The 24998-nt window shown below is 41.1% G+C and overlaps 12 protein-coding genes across 12 annotated transcripts; 6 read left to right on the top strand and 6 right to left on the bottom strand. All coding sequences in view use genetic code 12, as the record gives it.

The window, feature by feature from the left end:
• Positions 1-35: 35 nt before the first annotated feature.
• Positions 36-1385, bottom strand: RPN5 (proteasome regulatory particle subunit; the record flags this gene model as incomplete). Its single annotated transcript, XM_006686275.2, has 1 exon — positions 36-1385. One exon carries the CDS (start codon positions 1383-1385, stop codon positions 36-38), a length of 1350 nt encoding a protein of 449 aa, XP_006686338.1.
• A 616-nt stretch (positions 1386-2001) lies between these two features.
• On the bottom strand, positions 2002-4113 carry POX1_2 (fatty-acyl coenzyme A oxidase; the record flags this gene model as incomplete). The annotated part of the gene is made up of 1 exon (XM_006686276.1): positions 2002-4113. The coding sequence occupies one exon, from the start codon at positions 4111-4113 to the stop codon at positions 2002-2004; it is 2112 nt and encodes a 703-aa protein (XP_006686339.1).
• Positions 4114-5292: 1179 nt separating this feature from the next.
• On the top strand, positions 5293-6474 carry rna1 (Ran GAP Rna1; the record flags this gene model as incomplete). Its single annotated transcript, XM_006686583.1, has 1 exon — positions 5293-6474. One exon carries the CDS (start codon positions 5293-5295, stop codon positions 6472-6474), a length of 1182 nt encoding a protein of 393 aa, XP_006686646.1.
• Positions 6475-6538: 64 nt separating this feature from the next.
• Positions 6539-10396, top strand: RAD50 (DNA repair protein rad50; the record flags this gene model as incomplete). The annotated part of the gene is made up of 1 exon (XM_066158178.1): positions 6539-10396. The coding sequence occupies one exon, from the start codon at positions 6539-6541 to the stop codon at positions 10394-10396; it is 3858 nt and encodes a 1285-aa protein (XP_066014275.1).
• A 24-nt stretch (positions 10397-10420) lies between these two features.
• Positions 10421-11121, bottom strand: PSN45_003891 (putative acyltransferase; the record flags this gene model as incomplete). Its single annotated transcript, XM_066158177.1, has 2 exons — positions 10421-10459; positions 10645-11121. The coding sequence occupies 2 exons, from the start codon at positions 11119-11121 to the stop codon at positions 10421-10423; spliced, it is 516 nt and encodes a 171-aa protein (XP_066014274.1).
• A 287-nt stretch (positions 11122-11408) lies between these two features.
• On the top strand, positions 11409-15741 carry MRD1 (Multiple RNA-binding domain-containing protein 1; the record flags this gene model as incomplete). Its single annotated transcript, XM_006686278.2, has 2 exons — positions 11409-13924; positions 14442-15741. The coding sequence occupies 2 exons, from the start codon at positions 11409-11411 to the stop codon at positions 15739-15741; spliced, it is 3816 nt and encodes a 1271-aa protein (XP_006686341.2).
• Positions 15742-15891: 150 nt separating this feature from the next.
• On the bottom strand, positions 15892-16497 carry LOC1 (60S ribosomal subunit assembly/export protein; the record flags this gene model as incomplete). The annotated part of the gene is made up of 1 exon (XM_006686585.1): positions 15892-16497. One exon carries the CDS (start codon positions 16495-16497, stop codon positions 15892-15894), a length of 606 nt encoding a protein of 201 aa, XP_006686648.1.
• Positions 16498-16630: 133 nt separating this feature from the next.
• Positions 16631-17743, bottom strand: PSN45_003888 (alpha-ketoglutarate-dependent sulfonate dioxygenase; the record flags this gene model as incomplete). The annotated part of the gene is made up of 1 exon (XM_006686280.2): positions 16631-17743. One exon carries the CDS (start codon positions 17741-17743, stop codon positions 16631-16633), a length of 1113 nt encoding a protein of 370 aa, XP_006686343.1.
• Positions 17744-18399: 656 nt separating this feature from the next.
• PSN45_003887 (uncharacterized protein) lies at positions 18400-21096 on the top strand (the record flags this gene model as incomplete). Its single annotated transcript, XM_006686281.1, has 1 exon — positions 18400-21096. The coding sequence occupies one exon, from the start codon at positions 18400-18402 to the stop codon at positions 21094-21096; it is 2697 nt and encodes an 898-aa protein (XP_006686344.1).
• Positions 21097-21224: 128 nt separating this feature from the next.
• On the bottom strand, positions 21225-22133 carry PSN45_003886 (uncharacterized protein; the record flags this gene model as incomplete). The annotated part of the gene is made up of 1 exon (XM_006686282.2): positions 21225-22133. The coding sequence occupies one exon, from the start codon at positions 22131-22133 to the stop codon at positions 21225-21227; it is 909 nt and encodes a 302-aa protein (XP_006686345.1).
• A 232-nt stretch (positions 22134-22365) lies between these two features.
• On the top strand, positions 22366-23682 carry STE50 (Adaptor for signal transduction; the record flags this gene model as incomplete). Its single annotated transcript, XM_066158176.1, has 1 exon — positions 22366-23682. The coding sequence occupies one exon, from the start codon at positions 22366-22368 to the stop codon at positions 23680-23682; it is 1317 nt and encodes a 438-aa protein (XP_066014273.1).
• A 220-nt stretch (positions 23683-23902) lies between these two features.
• Positions 23903-24400, top strand: RPL12A (60S ribosomal protein uL11; the record flags this gene model as incomplete). Its single annotated transcript, XM_006686589.1, has 1 exon — positions 23903-24400. One exon carries the CDS (start codon positions 23903-23905, stop codon positions 24398-24400), a length of 498 nt encoding a protein of 165 aa, XP_006686652.1.
• Positions 24401-24998: the final 598 nt, after the last annotated feature.

The following is a 24998-nucleotide window of genomic DNA, read 5'->3' as shown; positions in this document are numbered from 1 at the left end:
TGTTCTACAACGTGTTATTGTTTATTTCTTGTAAACTAACTCTTCTGTTTAATTCCGTGCATCATTTCCTCTTTATTGATCAAATGCCCAATCTGGTCAATCTCATCCAACAACTTTTCCACATCATAGCACCAGTCGTTCAATAAGGTGTTGACAGAATCGGTGGTCTTTCCCACCTTGTCAAACTTGATCATTCCCTTGGGTCTGTTAATTTTGGCACTGATCATGCCAGCGTTGACCAAGTCACTCACGTACTTCTCGGCCTCATCGTTGGACAATTGCAATAAGTAAGATAATCTGTCAATCTTGATGAAGTTGTAGTAGTTGTTGATTATTCTTAAGTTGTGCTCAATGATTCGTTTTTGGAGGTTCTTATAATTTGTAGGGTTCTGGAAGATCTTGGACGACTTGAACTCATTGCTGTAAAGGGTTTCGATGTTGGACCAGTGAATCAACTCTTCAGTAGTGAAAATTTCCAATAATTTGAAGGTTTTGGCGTCCACGTTCTTGCTGAACGTTGAGTTAACCTTGATCTTGGAGATCAAATCCAGTTGCAAGTTGTCAAATGGGGATAAGATGATGTAGTAGATGACAGACACCAAGATGTTTTTGAATTCCTCCAGATTCTGAACCACCTCTGATTCGATCAACTTCAAGGAGTTTTGAACAATCGAAACATAGTCGTGGTCGTTTTCGTTGATTTCAATCAAGTAGTTTAAGTAAACCACCTTGTATTCTTCAGCTTTGTCAAATCCTTTCAAAGTCTTCAACAAAATCTTTCTTGACAAGATCTTGGCTTGAGAAAAGTCCTTCTTCGTCAACACCAACTTCATCTGTTGCAAAATGTACTCAATTTTAGTTTGGAAAGACATCAAAGAATATGTCTCGACTTGTAAGTCACATAAGATTTCAACCGCTTTGTCTAAGTCGTTGAGTCTGTTCAAATAGATGTCACTTAATTGCTTGGAAACAATGGCCCTTTCCACCTCAATATAGATTTTCTTATCACCCACAGTCCGGATGGTCTCGATCACTTTGATTTTGGTATCCAACTCCAGTTGTTTAGATTCATCTAACTTGTCCAAGTTTTCGATAATCTGGGCGATAAAAGATTGGATACTGGACTTCAATTGACCATGCTTCTTAGACAAAATGGGAGTCAACTCGTTCAAATAGTCCCAGTCATTATTGTCAATCAATTTATTAACAATTGCTGATAAAACCCTCTTGCTGGATGCTAAGTCGGACGATTGTCTAGTTTGTTTCTCCAATATCAAGTACCTGTCGATTGCCGACTTGTAGTCTAGCTTGTCTATTTCGGGGAACTGTTCATCTAATATAGACGAGAGGTCTTTTTCAGCTTTGAGTGGATCTTCTCTAGACATGACTTGATTGTGCTTTTAGTGCTAACCAACTGTTGCCACTTTTTGATTCTCGCCGCGAGTGGATCCCTCATGCGTGTATGTTACAAAATATGTGTGGAGACGGGGGATAGAACTAAAGGAGTTGATAAGGAAGGTTTAGCAGTTCTTTCAGCCCTTAATTTCTGTTCATAGTATGTACAGGCATCTATGCTTGTTTTCTAGGTTTTTTAAAGCTGGTTTAGGTGTTAAAGAACTAAATAAATTTGTCCTCGCACGACCATTTTGCAACCAACACCGATAATCAGTAAATTGCAAGGAAAATTGCAGAATAGAGACTATTAATATATTATAATATCCCTTTGTTGTTATGCTTTGCTTTGGGATAAAAAGGTCAAAGTTTTTATCTGTTTTGTATTCTTATGAAATTGTTTATGTTTAATTATGGATAGATCTGTGAAATCTACCAATTTGAGAAAGGATAACAAAAAGCTGCAGTAATAGAAACAGTTTGGATGAGAAGAGGTGTATAATGCCAAACGTATACAACAATCTCTTACACGCTATCTCGATAACCCATTACGTTCTTGTTACTTTTGAATAAATTGACTATAAACAAACTTCATACATTCACAATAACTTATTTAGATAAGATATCTTTGACAGAATCCGATCTTTCTCCTCTTTGTCTGTCAGACAACGAAGGTCTGTTCAACATAGACTCTAAAGCAGCCGAGTATGGAGCCTTGTAGTTGAATGGGTTGTTTTCTTGCTTCACCACTCCGAAATAGTTCTCATAAATGTCACCATTGAAGTTACCAATTGGAGCATTAAGAGCCATGTCAGGTTGTTGGAACGAGTCAGTATAGTTGATCACCAATGGTCTGACTTCAAGACACAACTTTGGAATGTACTCCTGGTTGATCTTACCCATAAACTTTGGCGAAACAACCGAGTAAGTCAAGAAATCACCAGAAAACTTGTCCAACACAATAGAAGCACTGTATAATCTGGCAATCAAAGTCAAAAATGGTTTCAAAGAAGCATCAGCAGCCTCGGTTCTGATCAAAAACTCGTTCAACAAGTAATGATGGGCCTTCAACTTGGAAATGGTAACCATAGAACCGGAGACAATTTCATATTGTCCACCATTTTGCTTGATGGTGTCCAAAGAATCCTTACATAATCTGATGATCAAGATTTCAATGGAAAGCAAAACCTTCTTGAGGTCATTAACATCTTCGAAGGACTTGAGCACATTGTCTTCATTCAAGTATTGTTTAGCATTGTTCAAGAAGGAGATGGAGCCCGAGGCCTTTTTGTCTTTGTTCAAGATTTCATCAATAGATCTAATCAATGGCTTACCAACACTCATGGCCAACACATTGTTGTCACCTTCCCAAGTACATTGGACAACCCAGTCATTATAGGCTTTACCAAACCCGTTGTATCCAGAGTAACCGTGGCCACCACATGCTTGTCTGGATTGGTCGATCAAATCGGCAGCTAACCAGGTACAAGTGGACTTTAAAGAAGCAGAGTCAATGAACAAGGACTTCATTTCTTTGATGGATTTCAGGATCACCTTCATGTCGTTCTTTTCAACGGCTTCGTCCAAACCGTCCAAAACGCTATCGTAGGTCTTTTCCAACTTCATAGCACCACATGAAACCAAGTAGGTTAAAGCCAAGAATGGCAATAATCTTCTTTGATGCAATGGGTAGTCCAACAATTGGGTTTCGAGCTCGTTTTTTCCAGACTTGAACTGTCTTCTACCAATGGCATATCTTAAGGCAATAGTGGAAAATCTAGCACCCACTCTGTATGAGTCCAAGACCATAGTAACTCTACCACCCAACAAAGCGGAATAAGATAATTGTTCTAAAGGAGGTAATACAACATCTCCTTCTCTGCTGACCTTACAGAATTTTTGCAACATGAAGAATCTTGGAACCTTAACGTTGGAAAATTGTATCCAACCGTTATCAATACCATCTCTTCCCATCTTGGCACCAATATCACCAACGGTAATACCTGGCATCAACTTATGGTTGGAGTCTCTCAATGGAACAATAAAGGTCTTCACACCATAATCTTTTCCATCCACAAGTAATCTGGCATAACATGCGGTATGAGTGGCCGAGTGGGCAGCTCCACCAATCCACCATTTGGTGGCACCAATGTGGGGAGTGTTGATGATGAACTGGTCATTTTCCTTATCGAAAGTAGCGGTAGTTTCCAAACCTGCCACGTTCGAGCCATGGGCCAATTCAGTCATGGCAAAACAACCGTAAATATGCTTCAAGATCTTGGTTTCTTTGGAAGCAGACCAAAACTTCAACTGTTCAGGGGTACCATTACCTCTGATACATCCCAAGAACAAACCCAAGTTGACTCCGATTCTGGTGTTCAATTGAGGGTCAAACACCGAGATCAAACTGGCTCTTCTGTTGTACTCAGCAGGAGTATCACTTTCTAAGTACTGGGAGATTCTGTCGATTCTCAAGGCAGTCAACTCTCTTTCTTCCTCCTTGCCCAAGTCATAATAGTGGGGATTGGCTCTGAGAATTGGGTCTCTTTCCATTTGTTGGTACATGGTTCTGTTTAATTCACTGGCTTCTTTGGAGCCTTCCAAAAAGTGGTTCATCAAAACAGGGTCCCATTTCTGGTTGTTGGCTCTCTCAGTAGTAATGGAGGTTTTAGGGTCGGGTCCTCTGGACGAGTCGACGGTATTTTTCACACTCAAAGACATGTTGGCAATGTTTTTTAGATAAAAAGTGTGCCGCTGGGGGAAGGTCCGGTTTTATACTAAGCGCACGCTCCCCACAAAAACAATTTTTAATCAACCGAGGCATTCGGTAAAATCATCCAATTTTTCAACCTGAGTGAATTGATCACTGCTTATGCCAGATTTGTATATATGAAACCTGGGGAACTTCAAGCAACGAATATAGAGTGGTTCGATTTTTGATACTTTTTGAATTAGTATTTAGATCAGATCATCAGGGTGACATGTGAAGAAGAAGTCTTACCCACGGAGCACCGAGGGGACCCATTTATAGAGTCATTTGTGAAGCTGTTTTTGTCGCTGGATTCCGGCCGAGGTTCGTTAGGTGCCACGCAACAGCGGTGTTTGTAAACTTGGGAATTCCAGGGCCAGCGCAGCCGTCGGATTTACTGAGGTTGCGAACCTGCAGATGGTGGTGGCCTCGGCCTGAAGTGGAGTGCGATTAGTGTGACAGCTCTTACTGAGGGGGAGGTGGTGGGTCCCACTTACAACAGGAACGCGTGCGAGGTCGTGGTGGTTCACGGCGAAAGTTTTTGGCGAGGCAAGTGTATTTGGCTGGTGATTGTGTGCGATAAGCCTGTGAATGGGGTTTCTCCACAAATTAAAGAACTATGGAATTTGATGGAGTTGGATTCTACAGATTTGTGTTTGGATGGACAGAGTACTATCGGCCGGTAGGTATATTGCTAATGAAAACAGGAGAGACTCTTCCTCTGTATTACCGACTGACCCGTACACCCAGCATATGACCATACATCCAGTATCTCCTACTCTTTTCTATAGATTTCTTCCCTTCTTATATGCGTTTATTCGTGCTATATACAATAAATCATTCGGTCACCCTACAATTGAGGCACTAACATGTCCATCAAAGGCGATTGCACAAACGCAACGCCCGCGGCAAACAACACAAGGTTGACTCCCAAAGTAAACACTGGCAACTTGGTGATTCCTTCCACGAAGGATGGTTCCTTTTGTTCTACTCTTCCTGCCATATTCAATTGGTATAACTGCTTAGCTAGTAGTAGTAAAAATTTTCAATACCCACCTCAACTTGTGGTGAGTCGCGCAAATAGCGTGCACCCACCAACAAGGACAAAAAGGCCCTTGTCAATCGATGAGACAAACACCAATCACAGTATCATGTCAGATATAGAATACTCTATTGCCGGGAAACAGTTGAAGTTGAACAGTGCCGAGGACGTCGAATTCATTGCAAAAGATTTGTCAGACAAATCGGACATCGAGAAAATCGATTTATCTGGTAATACTATCGGGATCGAATCGTCAGAGAGAATCAGTGAAATCTTGACCAAGTTCCAACATTCCTTGAAAGAAATAAACTTGAGTGATATCTTCACCGGTAGATTAAATACCGAAGTCCCCAAATGTTTGGACCATTTGTTGCCAACATTGTTGAAGTTTCCAAAGTTGACAACCATCAACTTGAGTGACAATGCTTTGGGTTTACAAACAATTGAACCAATTGAAAACTATTTGGCCAAGGCCTATACCTTGGAACACTTGATCTTGTCCAACAATGGAATGGGCCCCTTTTCCGGCGAAAGAATCGGAAAGGCCTTATACAAGTTGTCAACCTTGAAGAAACAAAAGAAGTATCCTAGTTTGAAAACTTTCATTTGTGGCAGAAACAGATTGGAAAACGGTTCTATGAAATACTTGGCTCTTGGGTTGATCAACCACAAAGACTTACAAGAAGTCAGATTATATCAGAATGGTATCAGACCAATTGGAATTGCCACTTTGCTCAGTGGCTTGAAGCAGAATCAGAAGTTGAAGGTGTTGGACTTGCAAGACAATACTTTGACTTCTTTGGGTTCTAGTGCAATTGCCTCCAACTTGGGTTCCTGGACTGCCTTGGAAGAGTTGAACTTGAACGACTGTTTGACCAAGTCCAAAGGTTTCCTCCACATCTTGACCAACTTACCTCTTGTAAAAGATTTGAAGGTTTTGAAATTGCAGTACAATGAGTTGGACAAGACAGCTTTGACCAAATTGTACGAGTTGATTGATTCTGGAAAAGTCACCGTACAGAAGTTGGAGATCAACGGGAACAAATTGGAAGAAGATGACGAGTTGATTGAAAAGTTTGTGGAATTGTTCGAAGACAAGGAAATTGACGATTTAGATGAGATGGAAGGTGAGGATAGCGATGAGGAAGATGAAGATGATGAAGAAGATGACGAAGAGGTGGAAATCATAGATTTTGTTGCATTGGGTAAAGAGTTAGACGGCACCGACGAAGACAAGGATGAAGCCGTGGACGATGTGGCCGAAGAGTTACAGAAGACCCATATTAATTAGGTATCAATTAGGTAGTAAATGTAATTTTGCAGATGTTCGCGTCTTGAAAACCAATCGGTTTGACATGTCTAGCATTAAGAAACTCTCAATTCAGGGTGTCAGATCTTTCACCTGTGAGAAACCCGAGAGTATAGCGTTTGGAACACCCTTGACATTGATATGTGGTGCCAATGGGAGTGGAAAGACCACGGTGATTGAATGTTTAAAGTATGCCACCACCGGCTTCTTGCCTCCAAATTCTAAAGGTGGAGCATTTATAAATGATCCCAACATCACCCAAAGAAACTCTGTTTCAGCCCAAATTAAACTATTCTTCACCAGTGTAACTGGTGAACCATACGTTATCACCAGAACAATGCAATTGACAAAGAAAGGTAAAGATAAGTATGCTTTCAAGACCTTGGAGAATCAGCTTGAGAAGAGCGTCAGAGGAGAGAGGACTTCAGTCAGTGCCAAGAGCAGCGATATAGATAACGAGCTACCTAACTACTTGGGGATTACAAAGCCCATTTTGGACTACGTGATATTCTGTCATCAGGATGAGAGTTTATGGCCCTTGAGTGAACCTAGTCTTTTGAAAAAGAAGTTTGACGATATCTTCCAGGCATCTAAATTCACAAAGATACTAGACAATTTGAAGGTGATTAACAAAGATTTGTCTGTCGACATAAAGCTTTTGGAGAAATCGGTAGAGCATTTGAAGGTCGATAAGAAAAGATCCAAGAAGATTGTAGATAATTTGAACAACTTGAAAACACAAATCGAAGACCTCAATGAAGAGATTGGAAACTTATCGATGGAAATAGACGAGAAAGAATCCAAGCTCGAAAAGTTGTTCAATTCCAATCAGGATTTCCAACTGGTATTGAGTAAATATGAACAGATGTCTTTCAATAGGACTTCATTGTCTCAACAATTTGAGAGATTGAAAGAGTCAATTGAGATTTTACCTGATGATATCAGCACTTTGCTAGATAAGTTGAATAACTTTGACAAAGTAATCGCTGAGTACAATGCGGAAGTTGACAGTATTACCAAAGAAACTGTTCTGTTGAACTTTAATGTTACCGAAAATCAGCTCAAGTTGAATGAATTGAATAAGCTTCAGGGAAGCTTGGGATTCAAAGAAAAACAGTATAATGAAAGTCTTCAAAGCCTAAATGAAATCCTCGATGACGAATTAGGTAGACAAGGGTTCCACGATCAGCTTCGTTCTGAATTGGACAAGATGGTTGAAGAGTTCAAAGATTTACAAAAGGCCAACAAAACAGGAAAACTGGAAAAATCCAAGCGTATTCAATCTATTCATGAACTAATCTCCATCCAGTCACACCTGAGGCAAATTAAGTTAGACTCTACAAAGGAGTTCACTAGCAAAATCAGAGATTTGGAAGGGAAAATCACCTCGTCAAACTTGAGTGACGATAATCTAAAGGACTGTGAACTTGAATTGGAGAAACTACAGAAGAAGTACGATGACTCCCGAAAGTCCAATTTTTTACTTAAGCTCGAGAAGGAAATTGATCAAAACCTGTCGAAATTAAACGATTTGGAGATCCAGTATGATGATTATAACAAGAAAATTCAGAGCTTCAACAACCAAAGTGAGTTAATGAACAAAATCAATAACACCCAGGACTTAATTCGCCACCAGGAGAATCTGAATACTTCCAACTTAAAGAAATTACAAGATTTAATATCCGAGATAACTATTGATAACTTTGATACCAAGTTCAGTCAATCTTACGGTGAGGCAAAGTCAGAATTGGAAAGTTTAAAAGAGGCCCATGACAAAAACTTGAACTTGAAGAACTCAATTGATATCAAAATCCAACTAAATGATAGTAAGCTGTTTGAGTTATCTGATGAGCTAGAGAAAACCAAGTCAAAGATCTCGGAAGTTATTAGCGAAAATGAAATTGATAATTATGAACTGATATCGAAAGAAGCTGAAGATGATCTCAACAACTCAGTTGAAACCTTGAAAACGTTTGAAGTTTCGAAAAATTTCAGGATAAAGGCAGTAGAAGTCAGCCAGCAATCCCATAACTGCTTGCTTTGTCAAAGATCCTTCAACGAGCACGAGTTGAAGAAGTTCATCGAATACTTGAATAATGAAGTTAAGAACATGAGTAGAGAGCAGGTGACTGCGGAATATAAGGAAGCCAAGGCTGACTATGAGATGTTAAAGTCAATACAACCAGATGTGGTGAGATATAAGTCTTTGGTCAATGAAGTAAAGCAATCTGAGACCACTAAGAAAGAGGCACTTGAGAAATTATTAAAAGACATCGAATCCCAATGTGCAAAAAGTGAAGAAGTCTTAACATCAGGACAGGAAAAATTCAACGGGCTCAATGACCACAAGCATCTTGTTGAAGAAATCAGACGCCTGAAGAATCAGCTCAAGCTCCTCAAAGAAAAATTGGATGCTTCTGAGAAAGAATTGAATGAAGTGGGTATCAAAGAGTCCCTTTCTATTGACGAATTGAACAAGTCAGTTAATGACGTAAACTTTGAAATCAAAAGCATAAGAAATAAACTTAGCAGTGACAAAGAATTGAAGTTCAACAAAGAAAGAGAACTTAATAAATTGTCGGGGAACATCAAAGATATGGAGATTAAGATCAAGAACATCGAAAGTGAACTAAGTGATCTCAAGAACTTCAAAAACTTAATCACGGATTATCAGATTTCTATCTCCAAACAGAACTTGGAAATAGAAGATATTGAACAAAAGTTAACTGAATTAAACAAAGAGAAGGATATAGAGGTGTCTAACTATGAAAGGTTGGTAGCTCAGTACTCCGAAGAAGAACAGCAAAAGAAAGCACATGTGGACAAAATTAGGCAAAGGTTTGAGACCTTTAGCGACCTTTATAAGAAAGTTGAGCAATTCGAGCAGCTGGACCTTCCTCTTTTGAAGCAGAATCAAAGCGACATTGTCCAATTGACTAATGACCAAGAAGCCTTGTCAATCAAGATCGCTGAATGCTCCAAGAAATTGAAGATAGTGGAAAAGAAGATTAACGAGTCAACAAACTTGAAGTCAATTTTCAGGGATAACATCGACTACAGAAACCTTCAAACTGAGATTTCAACTTTGGATGAAGAAATTCTGAAATTGAATATACAAGAAGCTGAAACCCAAAAGAACCAATACCAGTCAGAATCCAAAAAGCTTCGTGATCTCATCACCAACTTGAACTCAGAAAACTCCTATAAAATTGGACAAGTCAAGCAAATAAAGGAACAGGTAAAATCCTTACGGAGTGAACTCAACTCGGAATATAAAGATGTGGAACATCATTACCATGAAGAATGGATAAAATTGCAAACCAATATGTTGATTTCTAATGATTTGGTAACTTATTCCAAATCAGTTGATAATGCTATCATGAAGTATCACAGTATAAAAATGGAAGAAATCAATAGAATGTTGAGATACTTGTGGTCTAGCACATACCAGGGTACGGATATTGACTTTATTGCGATCAAGTCGGATATGAACAGCCAGAACAAGGGTAACAGATCATATAACTACAGAGTGGTGATGCAGAAAGGAAAGGTAGAGCTTGATATGAGAGGAAGGTGTTCTGCGGGTCAGCGAGTGCTCACAAGTATATTGATAAGATTAACCCTTGCAGAGTGTTTTGGTTCACACTGTGGAATGATTACTTTAGATGAACCTACTACCAACTTGGATGAAGAGAATTCCCGTTCTCTAGCCGAATCTTTGAATAGGATCGTGGAGCTGAGAAGGGAGCAGGACAATTTTCAGATTATCATTATCACTCATGATCAGAAGTTTTTGAGTCACATTAATGCTGATTCTTGTGAATACTTCTATAAGATCCAGAGAGACAATAACCAAGCTTCTGAGATCAAAGCAGTTCCGATTTTTCAACTTCAAGATGAATAGATACTTGACAAGAAATGGTCCTTTTCAATCCAGCTCTTTTCCAACCATTTCTCCAACTTGCCTCTATTATTAGATATCCTTGTGATGTTCTTGAAAGTCACGTCGATGTTAATGTATATATGCTCATCGCTGCCAAAAATCTCCAACAAGCTAGGCGAAAAGTAGACCTTCTCATTGAAATTGTTGATCTTGTAATAGTATATGGTCAAGTCATACAAGTGATTGAATTTGTAATTGTATTGTTTGACTGTTGAGACGACATTATGAAGGCTGGAAAACCGTGGATACAACAAGTTCTTGAGCAACGGCAAATAGAACTTTTCACACTGAATTTTCTGAAGGGCTGAAGACTCAGCTGTGAAGATGTTCACTTCAGGAAACAAGACCAACCATTCCACTTTCTTACTGGCAAACAATTTCAGAAAAAAGACTTCGTTTAAGGAATGGTCTAACTCCCAGTTCTCATCACATTTGGCCATATTACGCAAGATATTGATATTGGGGACTTTCCACAACAAGAACCAAGTGAAGAAGTTGACTACCGGGACCTCTAACTCCTTATTTTTCAGAAACGAGTGTCTGGACAAATAGTTGATGGCAAAGTGATCCACTAAAGAACTATGGTTTGAAATAAAGACAGCAGATTCGCTGGTAATTAAGTCTCCCGTGACGATGTAGTTGACCCCGTTCAAAATTGTGAAGTAGATTCCCACATCCCAAAACATGGTGCAAGCTTTTCGCCTAAAATTGATAGAAGCATCAGGAAATGAGTAACATAATATCGAACACACCACAGAAATAACCTGATATAATATAATAGTATTCAACAAAATATACCACACAAATAATCCTCTAAGCTTTTTCATAGTAGACGTGACGGTCGGGTCTTTCTCAGGGATAAGACCCAAGTGTTTAAGAAGTTCCATCATTTGACTGCAAAATCCACAAACTCTCAAAATCCGCGATTAGAACTTTTGGAGATGCTCATCTCAAATTAATTTTTTATACAACCATGTCTCGTTTGATAGTGAAAGGATTGCCACAATATTTGACTGAGGATAAGTTGAAGCTGCATTTCGACAAGCACGGAGATGTGTCGGACATCAAGTTGATGAAGAAGAGAAACGGGGAATCCCGGAGATTTGCATTCATTGGATACAAGTCTCCTAGCGATGCCGAATCAGCAGTAACCTATTTCAATAATTCTTTCATAGACACCGCCAGGATCAGTGTGGAGGTAGCCAAATCATTTGCTGATCCCACAGTGCCTATGTCGATGAAAGACCAGAGAAAACAGCAATATGAAAGATTAATGGTCAGAGAAGAAAGATTATTACAGCAAGAGGAAGAGAGAAAGCTCAAGAAACAAAGAATAATCAGATCAAAGGTCGACGACCAGATCGAGAAGAACCCCCAGTTGAAGGAGTTTGTGCAGGCTATGAAACCTTCGAGCCAAACCAAATCGTGGGCAAATGACGATTTGGCTGATGGTTCTGGAGGTCCATCGGTGAAAGCTTTGGAGGAGGCATTGGCCAAACAAGACCAAAATGACCGTGAAGTCCCTTCTTTTGAGACTATGAGTGATACCAAGGTCAAGGAAAACGAAAGTGATGCTGAATATGATGACTTTGCACCTAAGGGAACTGAGGTAGATGAAGACGACGAGGTAATGATGCCTTTGAACACTTTTAACAAAGAGTTACCAGAAAAAGAGATGATTCCAAATGAAGAAGATGAAATTGCAAAAGACGAAAAGGTCACTGATCTTGAATGGCTCCAACAAAGAAGAATCCGGATGATAGAAAATAGAGAGAACCAGATAGAGTCCAAGCCCGAAGAAAAGCATGATTCTGCCAAGGCACCCTCAAGAACCAAACCTTCAGTTGATCCTGAAGTTGAAACTCATACGAACCACGTCCAAAAAATCAATGAGACGGGCCGTTTGTTCATAAGAAACATCTCGTACACATCCACTGAAGAAGAGTTTCGTGAATTATTTGCATCTTACGGAAACCTTGAAGAGGTTCATGTTGCTATAGACACAAGAACGGGGAAATCCAAGGGATTTGTGTATATTCAGTTCACTAATCCCGAAGATGCTGTAAAAGCCTACGAAGTGCTAGACAAAGAGATTTTCCAAGGAAGATTGTTGCATATCTTGCCGGCAGAAAAGAAAAAAGATCATAGAATGGACGAGTTTGACTTGCAAAACTTGCCGTTAAAGAAGCAAAGAGAATTAAAGAAGAAGGCCCAGGCCGCCAAAACCCAGTTCAGCTGGAATGCATTATATATGAACCAAGATGCTATATTGGAGTCTGTTGCTGCTAAAATGGGAGTTGCTAAGAGCCAGTTGATCAATGCTCAAAGCTCTGATTCCGCAGTAAAGCAAGCCTTGGCAGAAGCCCATGTTATCGGAGATGTTAGAAAGTACTTCGAATCCAAGGGAGTTGATTTGATGAGTTTCAACAAGAAAGAAAGAGACGATAAAGTCATCTTGGTGAAGAACTTTTCATTTGGAACCACTCTTCAAGAACTTGGAGAAATGTTCTCTCAGTACGGAGAAGTTAAGAGAATGCTTATGCCTCCTGCTGGGACCATAGCTATTGTAGAATTCCGTGATGCCCCAAGTGCAAGAAGCGCTTTCACCAAATTAGCATACAAAAGGTCAGGAAAAAGCATTTTGTACTTGGAAAAAGGACCTAAAGACTTATTCACTCGTGAGGCCACTGAACAAGAGGCTGTGGAAGTCAAGGAAGAGTCAACTGCAGTGGAAGCCAAAGTCTCTGCTAAGGACATTCTCATGGAAGAAACCAAGCCCCAAGACGACGAAGAAGTGGTAGCTGAAACCGACGGACCAACAGTCTCTGTGTTTGTGAAAAACTTGAACTTCTCCACCACCACTGAACAGTTGGCAAAGATTTTCAAGTCTTTACCTGGTTTCGCAGTTGCTCTAGTCAAAACTAAACCCGATGCAAAGAACCCAAATTCGACCTTAAGTATGGGGTTCGGGTTTGTCGAGTTCAGAACCAAAGAAGATGCCAACAAAGCTATTTCTCTTATGGATGGCCATGTTTTGGACGGGCACAAGTTGCAATTGAAGTTGTCCAACAGAACTGGTGCTACTTCTGGCAAAAAGACCAAAGGTGGAAAGAAATCTACCAAGATTATTATCAAGAATTTGCCATTTGAAGCCACCAGAAAAGATATCATTGAGTTGTTTGGGGCCTTTGGACAGATCAAGTCTGCTAGAGTTCCCAAGAAGTTTGACCGGTCTGCCAGAGGATTTGCATTTGTGGAGTTTAGCTTATTGAAAGAGGCAGAGAATGCCATGAACCAGTTGGAAGGAGTCCATTTACTTGGTAGAAGATTGGTGATGGACTATGCTGAGAAGGCAGCCGAAGATGCTGATGCCGAGATCGAAAGAATGACATCTAAGGTCAAACAGCAGTATGCCACACAACAGTTGGCTGCTCAAAGATTAGCCGGACAGGGAAAGAAGTTGGACCTTGACGAAGACGAAGCTTCTGAGTTTTAGTTCCAGTATTTGTAGATACATAATAATGGATAGGATCAGAATCAATAGTTCCATAAGCATTTGCAGTTGGTGATCATGGGCCATTCACCTTAGAAAACTAATTTTATAAAGTGGATGAGCAGTTCTGCTGAACTGTATGTCATCTAAGTACTCACTTTAAAGTCCTATAGATCTGAGTCTAACCCATTGGGCATCATTCCAAGTATATGGTATCAGTCGAGCAGTCCGCAGATAAAGGCCGCGAATTCACGAAATCATTCTTTTGTGTCGATATTCTACCATGAATGGACTTGTACATTTCAGGCCGTTCAATGGCGCTTCAAAGATCCTGGTCTTTGGCCCCGGAAATATGCAGATATTCAGACTGAGGATCTCATGCGTGACTTTCCGGCCATTTAGTAAATATTCGAAATCTGCTTCTGGTGATGAGCATCCCCTTGGGTCAAACATTTATGAAAACCAGTATAGACTGCCCCATTTTGGGAGCTATAGGTACTATAAAACATACAGAGGAGTACAAGGAGCTAAATACCACCGTGACCTGGACAATTTCTGGGCCAATAAAGATTTTAAAGGTTATGGTGAGTTTTGGTTCAACAGGGACATGAATAAATACCATAACTACCGGGGCTACAAAAACCCCAGCGATGGAGATGGCAAGAGGCATTGGGGAGTTCATGAGTCAGATGAATCTGCGGGCTCTGGAAATCACTGGAGAACCCGTGAAAACTATCCCTACAGTTTCCGTGGTTATGGATACGAAAACCACTGGGCAGAAAGGGGCGGTGGGTTCGTTTGGGGGACAAAAGGAGGTTTTGGAAGACACTGGGGACAAGGTACTCACAAATTTGGAAATCACTGTGATTTCTGGAACCGCTGGTTGTTTCGGGCCCAGAATAGAGCGTACAGACACTCGGCACATAGAGGAAACAGCTTACACGGGTCGAAAATGATGAGACTCTTTGGACGCTTCAGTCCATCTCGTGGATTGAGACTACTCAAGTTCAAACACCAGCGGAGGCAACAAAGGAGAGATAGTAGTACCTGGAGCCGGTACAATAAGCACTACGGAAACTCAAACTGGGATAGATTGAAAGGGCCAGCTCTTTTCACGCTTGCGTTCTGCGTGGGCACCACTTTGGGGGTTCCGTTGTTGATGAAATTCACTCCGCTTGGAATCCTCACGAGAAATCCTCTGTGGTTGATCTACTCGATAATTGCTGCAAATGGGTTGGTGTTCTTAATGTGGAAAAACCCCAACTTTATCACCTTCATGTCTAGATACGGTTTGCTTGTTAAAGATAAGATGTACTCGAACTGGTCATTGTTGGGGTCAGCCTTCTCACATCAGAGCTTCATGCATATCTTTGTCAATATGTTTGTTCTCCAATCTTTCGGAACCAGTTTATGTGCAATGTTGGGTGCTACTAACTTTCTTGTCATGTACCTTAATTCTGCTGTCATTGCTTCATTTGTTTCAATCCTTGTACCGACTTTGATGAGAACATCTTTGGCGGTCGGATCATTGGGTGCTTCGGGTGCAGTTTTCAGTGTAGTTGGTGCATTTTCTTATTTGATTCCAAAAGCCCCAATTGCCCTCTTTTTCATTCCGGTTCCAGGCGGCGCTTGGTTCGCCTTCTTGGGTGCTATAGCATACAATGCTGCAGGGCTTTTCTTCAGATGGGGTGCGTATGACTATGCGGCCCATTTGGGAGGATCCATGGCAGGTGTGGCTTATGGCTGGTATTACACCAAGAAAATGAGAGAACAAAGAGCTCGAGCCAGAACCATTCGTCCACGGGGATTTTAATTCTACTGTCCCTCTTGTAAATAAATCGTGGACCAATTTCCTTATGTCTTGTACGCAGCTTTACATTATTTACGTTATTTATTGGTCTAATTTATGCTGAATGTATAATGTACAGATTAAGTTTCGTGACTGGAATTCGGATTCCTGGGATTAGGCAAAGGAAACACTCTTCTTCTTGGTCGACAGAGCAGAATCTTCGTTCTCGGCGGAGATCTTGGCGTTCTTTCTTCTGTTAGCTCTGGCAACATTAGCCTTACTCTTGATCTCATTTTTTTTGTTCTCCAACTTACTTTTCTTTTCTTGCTCTTTCTTGTCCATTTCCTTTCTCTTCAACTCTCTGATTTCTTCCAATCTTCTAGCCTTCTCCAATTTACTTTCATTAACTTTGTCGTATTTGTCATTGATGGTCTTGACTAATAAGTTGAGGACATTGGGGTTCTTTTCATCAACAAACTTCTTTCCTTTTTTTCCTGACTTGACTTTAACACCAGGCATGACAGCCTTGTTCAACAAAGGTATTTTCAATTGACTCTCGTTGTACTCTTTCCCATTTTTAGCACCGTAAAGCCTTATTTTTGCTTGTTGCTTCTTGATAGCCTGCTTGGATAACTGTCTTTTAACAGATTTGGGGGTTAACTTGGGCTGAGACTCCAAGAGGTTTCTGGCATGAGAATCTGTCGTGACCTCAGATTCCACACTTCTAGTCTTGTTCTGGGAGTTGGCTCTTTTAGCGGTCTTTGTCTGTTTTCCTGCCATAGCTGAATATCGAGATGAGATGAAAAAAGATGAGACGCAAAAAAATTCGGGTGCGAAAAGATGCAAAAAAGGCTACTCATTGAACGATGGATTTAAAAATATACCAGTATACACTTAATAGATCGAAAAGAGTTCAAGCATCAGCAAGTCTGTTTTTGTCTTCTTTGTTCAAGTCCTTGAGATCTGCAATGGGTCTCTCGGCCTGAGGGGTGATCCTTACTGCAATACGGGTTGCATCGGTGTCATCCCAGTCGTTAACGGCAGTGTGAACAACTCTTCTGTTGTCCCAGATCACAACAGTGTTTGCTTCATAGTGGGCACGGGCCTGCAAGTCATGGGAGTTAGCGATATGGTCGTAAAGGAAAGCTAACAAGGCCTTTGACTCCTCTTCTTTGAATCCAATAATTCTTCTCGAGAATTGAGGATTGACATACAAAATCTTCTTTCCGGTAACAGGATGAACTCTAATAAGTGGGTGAATATTCTTAACCGGATCTCTTCTTGACTTGATTGGCCCTGAGTTTTCTACAAAGCTAGCCTGTTCTACTGAGGAGTGTTCCACATATAAGCCATCCAAAATTCCTTTGAATTCGGGAGACAATCTCTCATACGCTTCGATGGTGTCAGCAAAAGCAGTATCACCACCAGACTCAGGACCTTCTAACACGCTGAAAAAAGTGATTCCAGGAGGTTGCAACTCGTAGCTAACATCTGTGTGCCAAGCAATACTATTGGTTTTGTTTTTAAAGTAGTTCCCCTGGTTGGCGTAGTCCTTGTTTCTATAGGCAATGTGTAACTCAGGGTACCCGATTGGGGCACCGGAAACTGGGTGGATATGAAGTGGTCCATAGTACTTACCAAATTCCACTGCAAACTTGGGACCGTGATCGGTGAAGTCCTGGTTTCTGAACACCAATAACCCTCTTTGAGCCACCAAAAGTGCTAATTCGTCTTTACCTTCATCGGTCAATTGAGATAACTGAACACCGTCAATTTCAGTTCCCAATTTAGGCGTAATACTTTTCTTCGTATAGTCGCCATCCTTTGGTAATAAGTTAGGTAATTCTGGGTCCGCAAATGTACCTCTATCATGGTGTTGGAAAAATTCCAATGGTGGGTAAGTTTTGTTCTGTTCCCACGATGGAATAAAATCTTTGAAGTTGCTTTTGGCAATTTCTTCTTCACTCAAAGTGATATGGTTGTTTTGGATTTGGAATTTCCTTACGGCGGCAGCTGCTGACGACATATTATACTGGGGTTATTAGAGGGTCAGATCAATGCGTACTTATAAGTGATCCCTTTTTCTAACTGTGGTGCTTCCCTTTCGCAGCCACCACAGAAATATTCTTCTGATATCAATAATCACAAGCGGTATATTTCCAGAAACGGAAGTATAAACCTAATATACTTAGTCTAATACAATAACATTCTGCGATAGATATACTAAAAGAGAAGCCAATCAAGGTTTGTGGTTTGTAACGTTAATGGTAAGCCCCTCTCTGATGCCCATGGTGATGTGATTTCGCTTTTAGAGGTATGATGTTTCGTAATATTGGCGCAATTTTCCACAACTACCTCAAGAATTGAACGTGGTTATGGTGCCACCTTCCCACCCGTAGTTGATATGTCCGTTAATCTCCTGTTGTTACCAGGTTCAAAGGGGTACTACTTTGCATTGCGGCTCAAAGTGATCCAGTTGTCTACAAACTGTGAAATCGACCTATCTCTTTCCGAAGACCTCACCAATTCCTTGAAATTTGCAAACACCCTTACTTATTCTGAAGCCCGATAGGCTATTCTATATTTGACATTTTGAAGTTGTTGCAATATCTGATAATGGACAAATCCGCAATTGAGATGCGATAAGCTCCAGAAAAATAAGCTCAAAGTTAATATTCAATAATGAAACAAGAGTACACAACATCGTACATCGCTGATGGAGTCCAGTTCAACTGGAATGTGTTCCCATCGACTAGACTAGAAGCTAAACAGCTTCTGTCCCCAATCGGATGCCTATACACCCCTCTTCATAAAAGATCTCACAACCTTCTTGCTATCCCATCCACCGATGAACATGCCATCAAATGTGATGCCTGTGAGTGTGTCATCAATCCGTTCGTGAAGATCGATAGAGCAAACAAGATGTGGTGGTGTCCTTATTGTGAGGGCAAGAGTTACTTACCGGAAGCGTATGTGTTACCAGAATCAAGTAGTTCAGAGCTGTGGCCGGTTGAGCTTCGACAGTCTTCTTCAACAATTGATTACAAGTTGCCTAACGATGTTGCTATTGCTTCAGAATACCATCCAAACTATGTGTTTGTCATCGATGGTTATCAACATGTGGATGAGATCGACAAGCAACAAACTTCCTTTACTAGTATGAAAAAGTCCGTTTGTGAAGCAATAGAGAGCCTTCCAAATGGAGCTTATGTGGCAATTGTTTCGTATGATGAGAATGTATACCTCCACAAACCACTTGAAGGAGCAACTGTCGCTATCACAGATGACGATGTTCTAGGCACAAACAATGAACTAGATCAGTCTGTGAAACGGAAAAAAGTCCTGTTATTCAACCCTACTGCCATAGGGAAAGTCTTGGGAAAATTGGGCTTGGCGAATCTGACATTGGGCTGGGGGTTAAAGGCATGCGATTTAATCGAACGTCTGTTTCTTGTTCAGTTGACCAACTCAAACAAAGCGGTAGTCTCAAACTATATCAAGTCCATCAAGCCCAAATTCACAGACTCATACAAACCTCCCAGAGCAACAGGGTTGGCGTTATACACGGTGTCTGTAGTGCTCTCGAGGGCTTCATATAAAGGATTTATTGGGAAAGTCATATTGTTTGCGGGTGGGCCTTGTACCAGTTTTCCTGGGAACATCATCGACACTTCCCATAGTAAGAACCTACGAAGTCATCACGATATCGCCAACTTGAACGTTGCAGAGTTTGTTCCTTCTCTGAAATTCTATAAAACTTTAGCACTTGTTGGTAGTGGCCTTTCGTTTGAAGCTGCACATTCCTGTATTTCTAAGTCTTCAAAAAAGGAGTCTGAATTTGAATTGGATATAAATCAGCCAAAATGGTCATTTGATTTGTATTCAGGATCTTTGGACCAAGTAGGAATCTATGAGATGAAAGACTTATCACTGCACACCATGGGAAGCATATATTTATTTGATTCATTTGATAATAGGCAATTCCACACCGAATTGATGAACTCTTTTAGAGCTTCCAAGGTGTACAATTCGACGCTAACAGTCAGAACGTCTCCCGGATTGAAGGTTTCTCGATTAATAGGGCCAGGTCATTGTCTTCCTTCTTCTTACCAGGCAGAGAAGTATTATACTTTACACCATGAAAAGATCTCTGATCACTTGAGTAGTTTTGACTCGAGTTCCAAGAAGAAGAACTTTACGAATCGGTGGTGTTTCAACGAGTTGACACCCCACAATTCGTGTGCAATAATATTTGACCCCGAGACTGTGGGATCAACAACAAGCTTGAGTGAAGGTGGTATTAAGGAAATGTTTATACAGTTCCAGCTTAAATACTTGGATCCGATTGAAAACGTTTGGAAATTAAGAGTTACAAACATCACAAAAAAGACCACATTATATTATTTGGCTGCAAATAAAGTCAAAATGAGCAACAACACTTATAAATTGGTAAACACCAAGAGCTCAATTATCAAAGAGGAAAAGCTACTTGAAAGTTTTGACCAGTTTGCCTTTATTGTCATCTTCACCAGGTTGATTTTGGACAAGATAGACAGCATTTTAGGGTTTGAGGAGTTTGATAGCGTTATAGGGAGTATTGATAAAGTGTTGATCAGGCTACTTCACTATTTTGGGGGCATCTCCCTCAACCAAGCATATTTATCAGGAAGCAATCCATACCTGAATCTTCTCGATGATATCGTTCAAAAGTATACGATCAATGAGAACTTTAAAGAACTACCTTCTTTGACGTATTACTTGAGGAGAAATCCTCAGTTGATCCGAATTTTCAATTCGCTGCCAGATGAAACAGCATTCTACCACCATTGGTTTATGAATGTGGAAAGTGATATCTCGTTGACAATGATTAAACCGAAGATGTACCTGCTCTTTGAAGGGAACATATCTGAAATCAGCTTGGATGCCCAGAATGTGTTGAGTGCTCCTCCAGATTGTTTCATCGTCATGGACTCAGTTTTCAGTATTATCATCTACAAGAACGATTTGTCATTGAGGTTACACCATTCCAGTAATTTGCACTTAATTGACGACAACCACGATTCCATTGAAGAGGTGATGACATTTATCAAAACCCTTGGAGACAGACGGTTGCAACCTAAATATGTGATTACCCAGAAGAACCATTCACAGTCAAGATTCTTATTGGCCCGATTGAATCCTGCTGAGGACATAGAATCAAAACTTGAGGGGATTAGTATTAACGAACCGAAAGGGTTCTTGGCTAAGCTATTTGGAAGCAAGGGCCAGTCACAGCAACGGTCTTATTCTTCATTATTAACAGATGACATAAGTCTAAATGAGTACTACACGGGATTGATCGAGACAATAAAGAAGTTCCTGGACGATCAAGACTCGTGATAGAGTATATCATATATTGGATACTAGTGTCGTTGTATATTAAATAATCAGACGGTATATTTTCAACATAAGGTGATTGGAATAAGAGATTTTGACCCAGACAGTAATTGTAGACGTACTAAGTATTTTCACAAAGAACTAATGAACTTGGACACCGTCTCTATCAATTCTAAACATGCATCTGGATCTTCCACCTCATGGTTTGCCCCCACCAACACTTTGCTTAAAGGACTCCAAACCTTTGGATTCGTTACCTTCTGCCACCGAGACACCAAAGCTTGTATGTCGAGATCCTTGGGTGCACATGGATCTTTGGACCCATATAATGCCAACAAGGGCTTTTTCACCTTGCCAAAAGTCTTTGCAAACCCTTCATCGTCGATGTACGAGGAGAAGAAATCATCATCTCCATACCTCAGGTATAACGAGTAGAACCTATAAGCAGTGATGGGAGTGTCGAACGCGACCTTGCTGAACTTCACTGGTAAAGTCTGTTCTTGCAACCCTTTGGAAATGTACTCGTCATAACACTCCTTCACCAATTTTTCAAGGTACTCGGAACCATACCATTCTTGTATGGCTTCTCTATCAGATACCGGAGCCTGAAGAATACCTCCATCTATTTCCATCGACTCGTCAAACTCCTTACTGTAAGAAAAGTCACACAAGTACCGTAAAGTGTCCTGACACCCGGTGGAATGGCCCATTAACACGATCTTTTGTCTGTTCCCGCCGTTTTCAGATCTCAAATATGATACAATTTGACCGATTTCTTCGTTATCTGTTTTCAACGAGCTCTGGCCCCATCCGCTCCAGGCGGACGACAAAATCCCTTGAACTAATACCCAGTCACCATCATGGTCAACGGTGTTGACTTTTTCTGCAAGTTTAGGAAGGTAATGCACCCCTAATAAACCGTTGGTGAGGCCACCGATAAAGAGAAGGACGTTTTTGGCGGAATGCGAGGGATTGTGTCCATTGAACTCAAATGCCACTTTGTTGAATGCGTACAGATGAACGGTTCCAACTATTGGCATGGTACAGGTAGTATTTTTGTAGCAGTTGGAAATTTACCAGTTTGCTAGGGATAGCTTCTAGATCGAGGTGTTGCGCGCACCGCGCCGCCGCTGTGTGGAATTAGGTTGATAACAGAATCCACCAAATAGGAGACTCCTTTGCTTTACGTCAAACCACCACAATCCACGAGACAGACAGAACAATCAACCCCACGATCCACCGCCCCGAAAAATATACCTCGTCCATCATCTAATGTCTGTGCTCCACTCCTCCAATGACTCGTTTCTACAATGGGATCCAGCCCAGGTGTCCATCTACATCAATTCCGTAAGCGCCGATGACTCCAACACTATCGGAGAGTACTTTTTGGAAAACAACATTGAGGGATCCTTATTGCCTTTCATCACCACCGAGCACCTCAAGGAGCTTGGAATAGAAAAGTTGTCGACTAGGCTCTTGATCAAAAATAAAATCACCGAACTCACAAATGCCCACTACGAGAAGAACCCCCCCAAGTCGTATAATGACCCTGATTACCGACTCAGCAACATCAACATCAACAACAACTATGTCAATTTTGAGTGTTTGACTTTGTCGAGTATATTGATGAAAGATATGATAAAAAAACTAGCAGTGACAGTCCAACAGCACCGATCAGCTACCTCTTCGCCTACGACCGAACAGGACATCAAAAAGCTCAATGAGAACTTCACGAGGTTGAAGAGTGACTTGATCCCGGTGATCCGCCTTTTGAAAGACTCCAAACCGCTTCCCACCCCAACTCTAGACCCTGGTCCCGTGGGTCAGAACTTGGATTCCCCCACCTACTCCATTTCAAGTAACCATTCCACCAACAGCAACACATTGATCGAGACGTTCCAGGACGCCGGGTTCTTGAACAATAGCCAACTGAACTCGAACCGAAATTCCAATCCCATCCCCAGTCCCACGCAATCCAATCGTTTTTCTTCCGGCTCTCTTTTGTCGCTTGGAACTGGCAAAATCGCCCTGTCGGGAGGTGCTGTGGGCCACCCCGTGGAACAAGCGAAACTGAGCACACCACGGCCCCGGCTCGTGGAGAGTAAGTCCACCAATGCTGCATCTACATCAATACTAAACATCCCCAAGACCCTTCGAAAACACTCGGCTCTGACCAGCTCTGCATCCACGCCATCGGTACCAACACTCACCAGCACGCATCCACAGCTGCAACCCCCACCACAACAGCTTCAACAACAACCTCCTGTTGCAAACAATGAGCCGTTGAAACAATTGAGAGCATCTTCCGAAGACTCATGTCTCAAGATTCTTCAACAAGCCATGAAAAGACATCACATTCCTCGGGGTGACTGGTCCAAGTATGTATTAGTTATTTGTTATGGTGACAAGGAACGGATATTGAAGTTGGCCGAAAAACCGGTTCCTATCTTCAAAGAGCTTCAGGAGCTTGGTAAGCACCCAGCCATTATGTTAAGACAGTTGGCCGATACCAAAACCGCCGACACAAACTCCAACGAGATGTACGAAGACTCCAGAATTGGAGATGATATCCCTGGTGGGACTTTATAATTTGAATACAGATACCCGTTAGTAGCAGCATTTGCGGCATTTGCAGCCATAGGAGGAAGGCACAGGAGGAGGAAGGGCGCGCGCCCTAGTGTTTACTTTTGTGACTGTGAGCCCCCCATCATCGCGGCCTTTTGTGTAATATTTGTTTCCCGTGCGAACAGTAAATTTTCATTGCGAATAAAAAAATTTCCAATCTCTTCATATTACAAACTAATTCAAGATGCCTCCAAAATTCGACCCTAATGAAGTTAAGTACCTTTACTTGAGAGCCGTCGGTGGTGAAATCGGAGCCTCCTCCGCTTTGGCCCCAAAGATCGGTCCTTTAGGTTTGTCTCCAAAGAAGGTTGGTGAAGATATCGCCAAGGCCACTAAGGAATTCAAAGGTATCAAGGTCACTGTTCAATTAAAGATTCAAAACAGACAAGCTACCGCCTCTGTTGTCCCATCTGCCTCCTCTTTGGTGATCACCGCCTTGAAGGAAGCCCCAAGAGACAGAAAGAAGGTTAAGAATGTCAAGCACTCTGGTAACATTCCATTGGAAGAAATCTTTGAAATTGCCAGAACCATGAAGGAAAAGTCTTTCGGTAAGAACTTGGCCTCTGTTTCCAAGGAAATCTTGGGTACTGCTCAATCTGTTGGTTGCCGTGTTGAAGGTAAGAACCCTCACGATATCATTGAAGCCATCGATGCTGGTGAAATTGACGTTCCAGAAAACTAAATGAGAGGATTCCAACCATCACAAACACAACTGTAAGAATAGATTGACTACACAAATTTTCACAAGAGGATTTTCCACCTGGTGAGCTTGTAATAAAGAACTACAATATAGGGTTACTTTTTATTATAAATATCATGATGAGACCAACACTCTAATCAAAATAAATATAATTTGAATTATTGATTATTGGGTTTCTTTGCTTTTGATGCTTTTTCCATTTTATTTCCCAAATCCCCACTATTATCAAGATACTTATCTCCTTCCTCTGTTGTTTGCCGACACTCTGGTGCCAAGTGAATGTTGTATTTGGTTCCTATTTAGGTGCAAACTAGATTGATTTTAGCTAACTACTCACCATTATAGCCTTTTCTACCATGGCTATGATAGGTCCATTTCAGTGGCATACAATTGTAAAATTATCTTGATTTTAGGTGGTTGTAGTAGGAATTGTGGAGGATTTCAAAAGCACTGAAATCTATGTAGAGCCCTTTGTGCAGATTTCATGTGCGACCAGTGCGAGGGAATTGCCCCGGTTTTTGGAAAACAAAACATCCATCAGCATTAAACGAGGTCCAAATATATCTCCTTTAGTTTGTTG

This window comes from Yamadazyma tenuis, chromosome 5 (assembly GCF_029203305.1).
Source record: "Yamadazyma tenuis chromosome 5, complete sequence".
NCBI classification, from domain to species: domain Eukaryota; kingdom Fungi; phylum Ascomycota; class Pichiomycetes; order Serinales; family Debaryomycetaceae; genus Yamadazyma; species Yamadazyma tenuis.
This window is presented reverse-complemented; position numbering and strand designations above follow the sequence as displayed.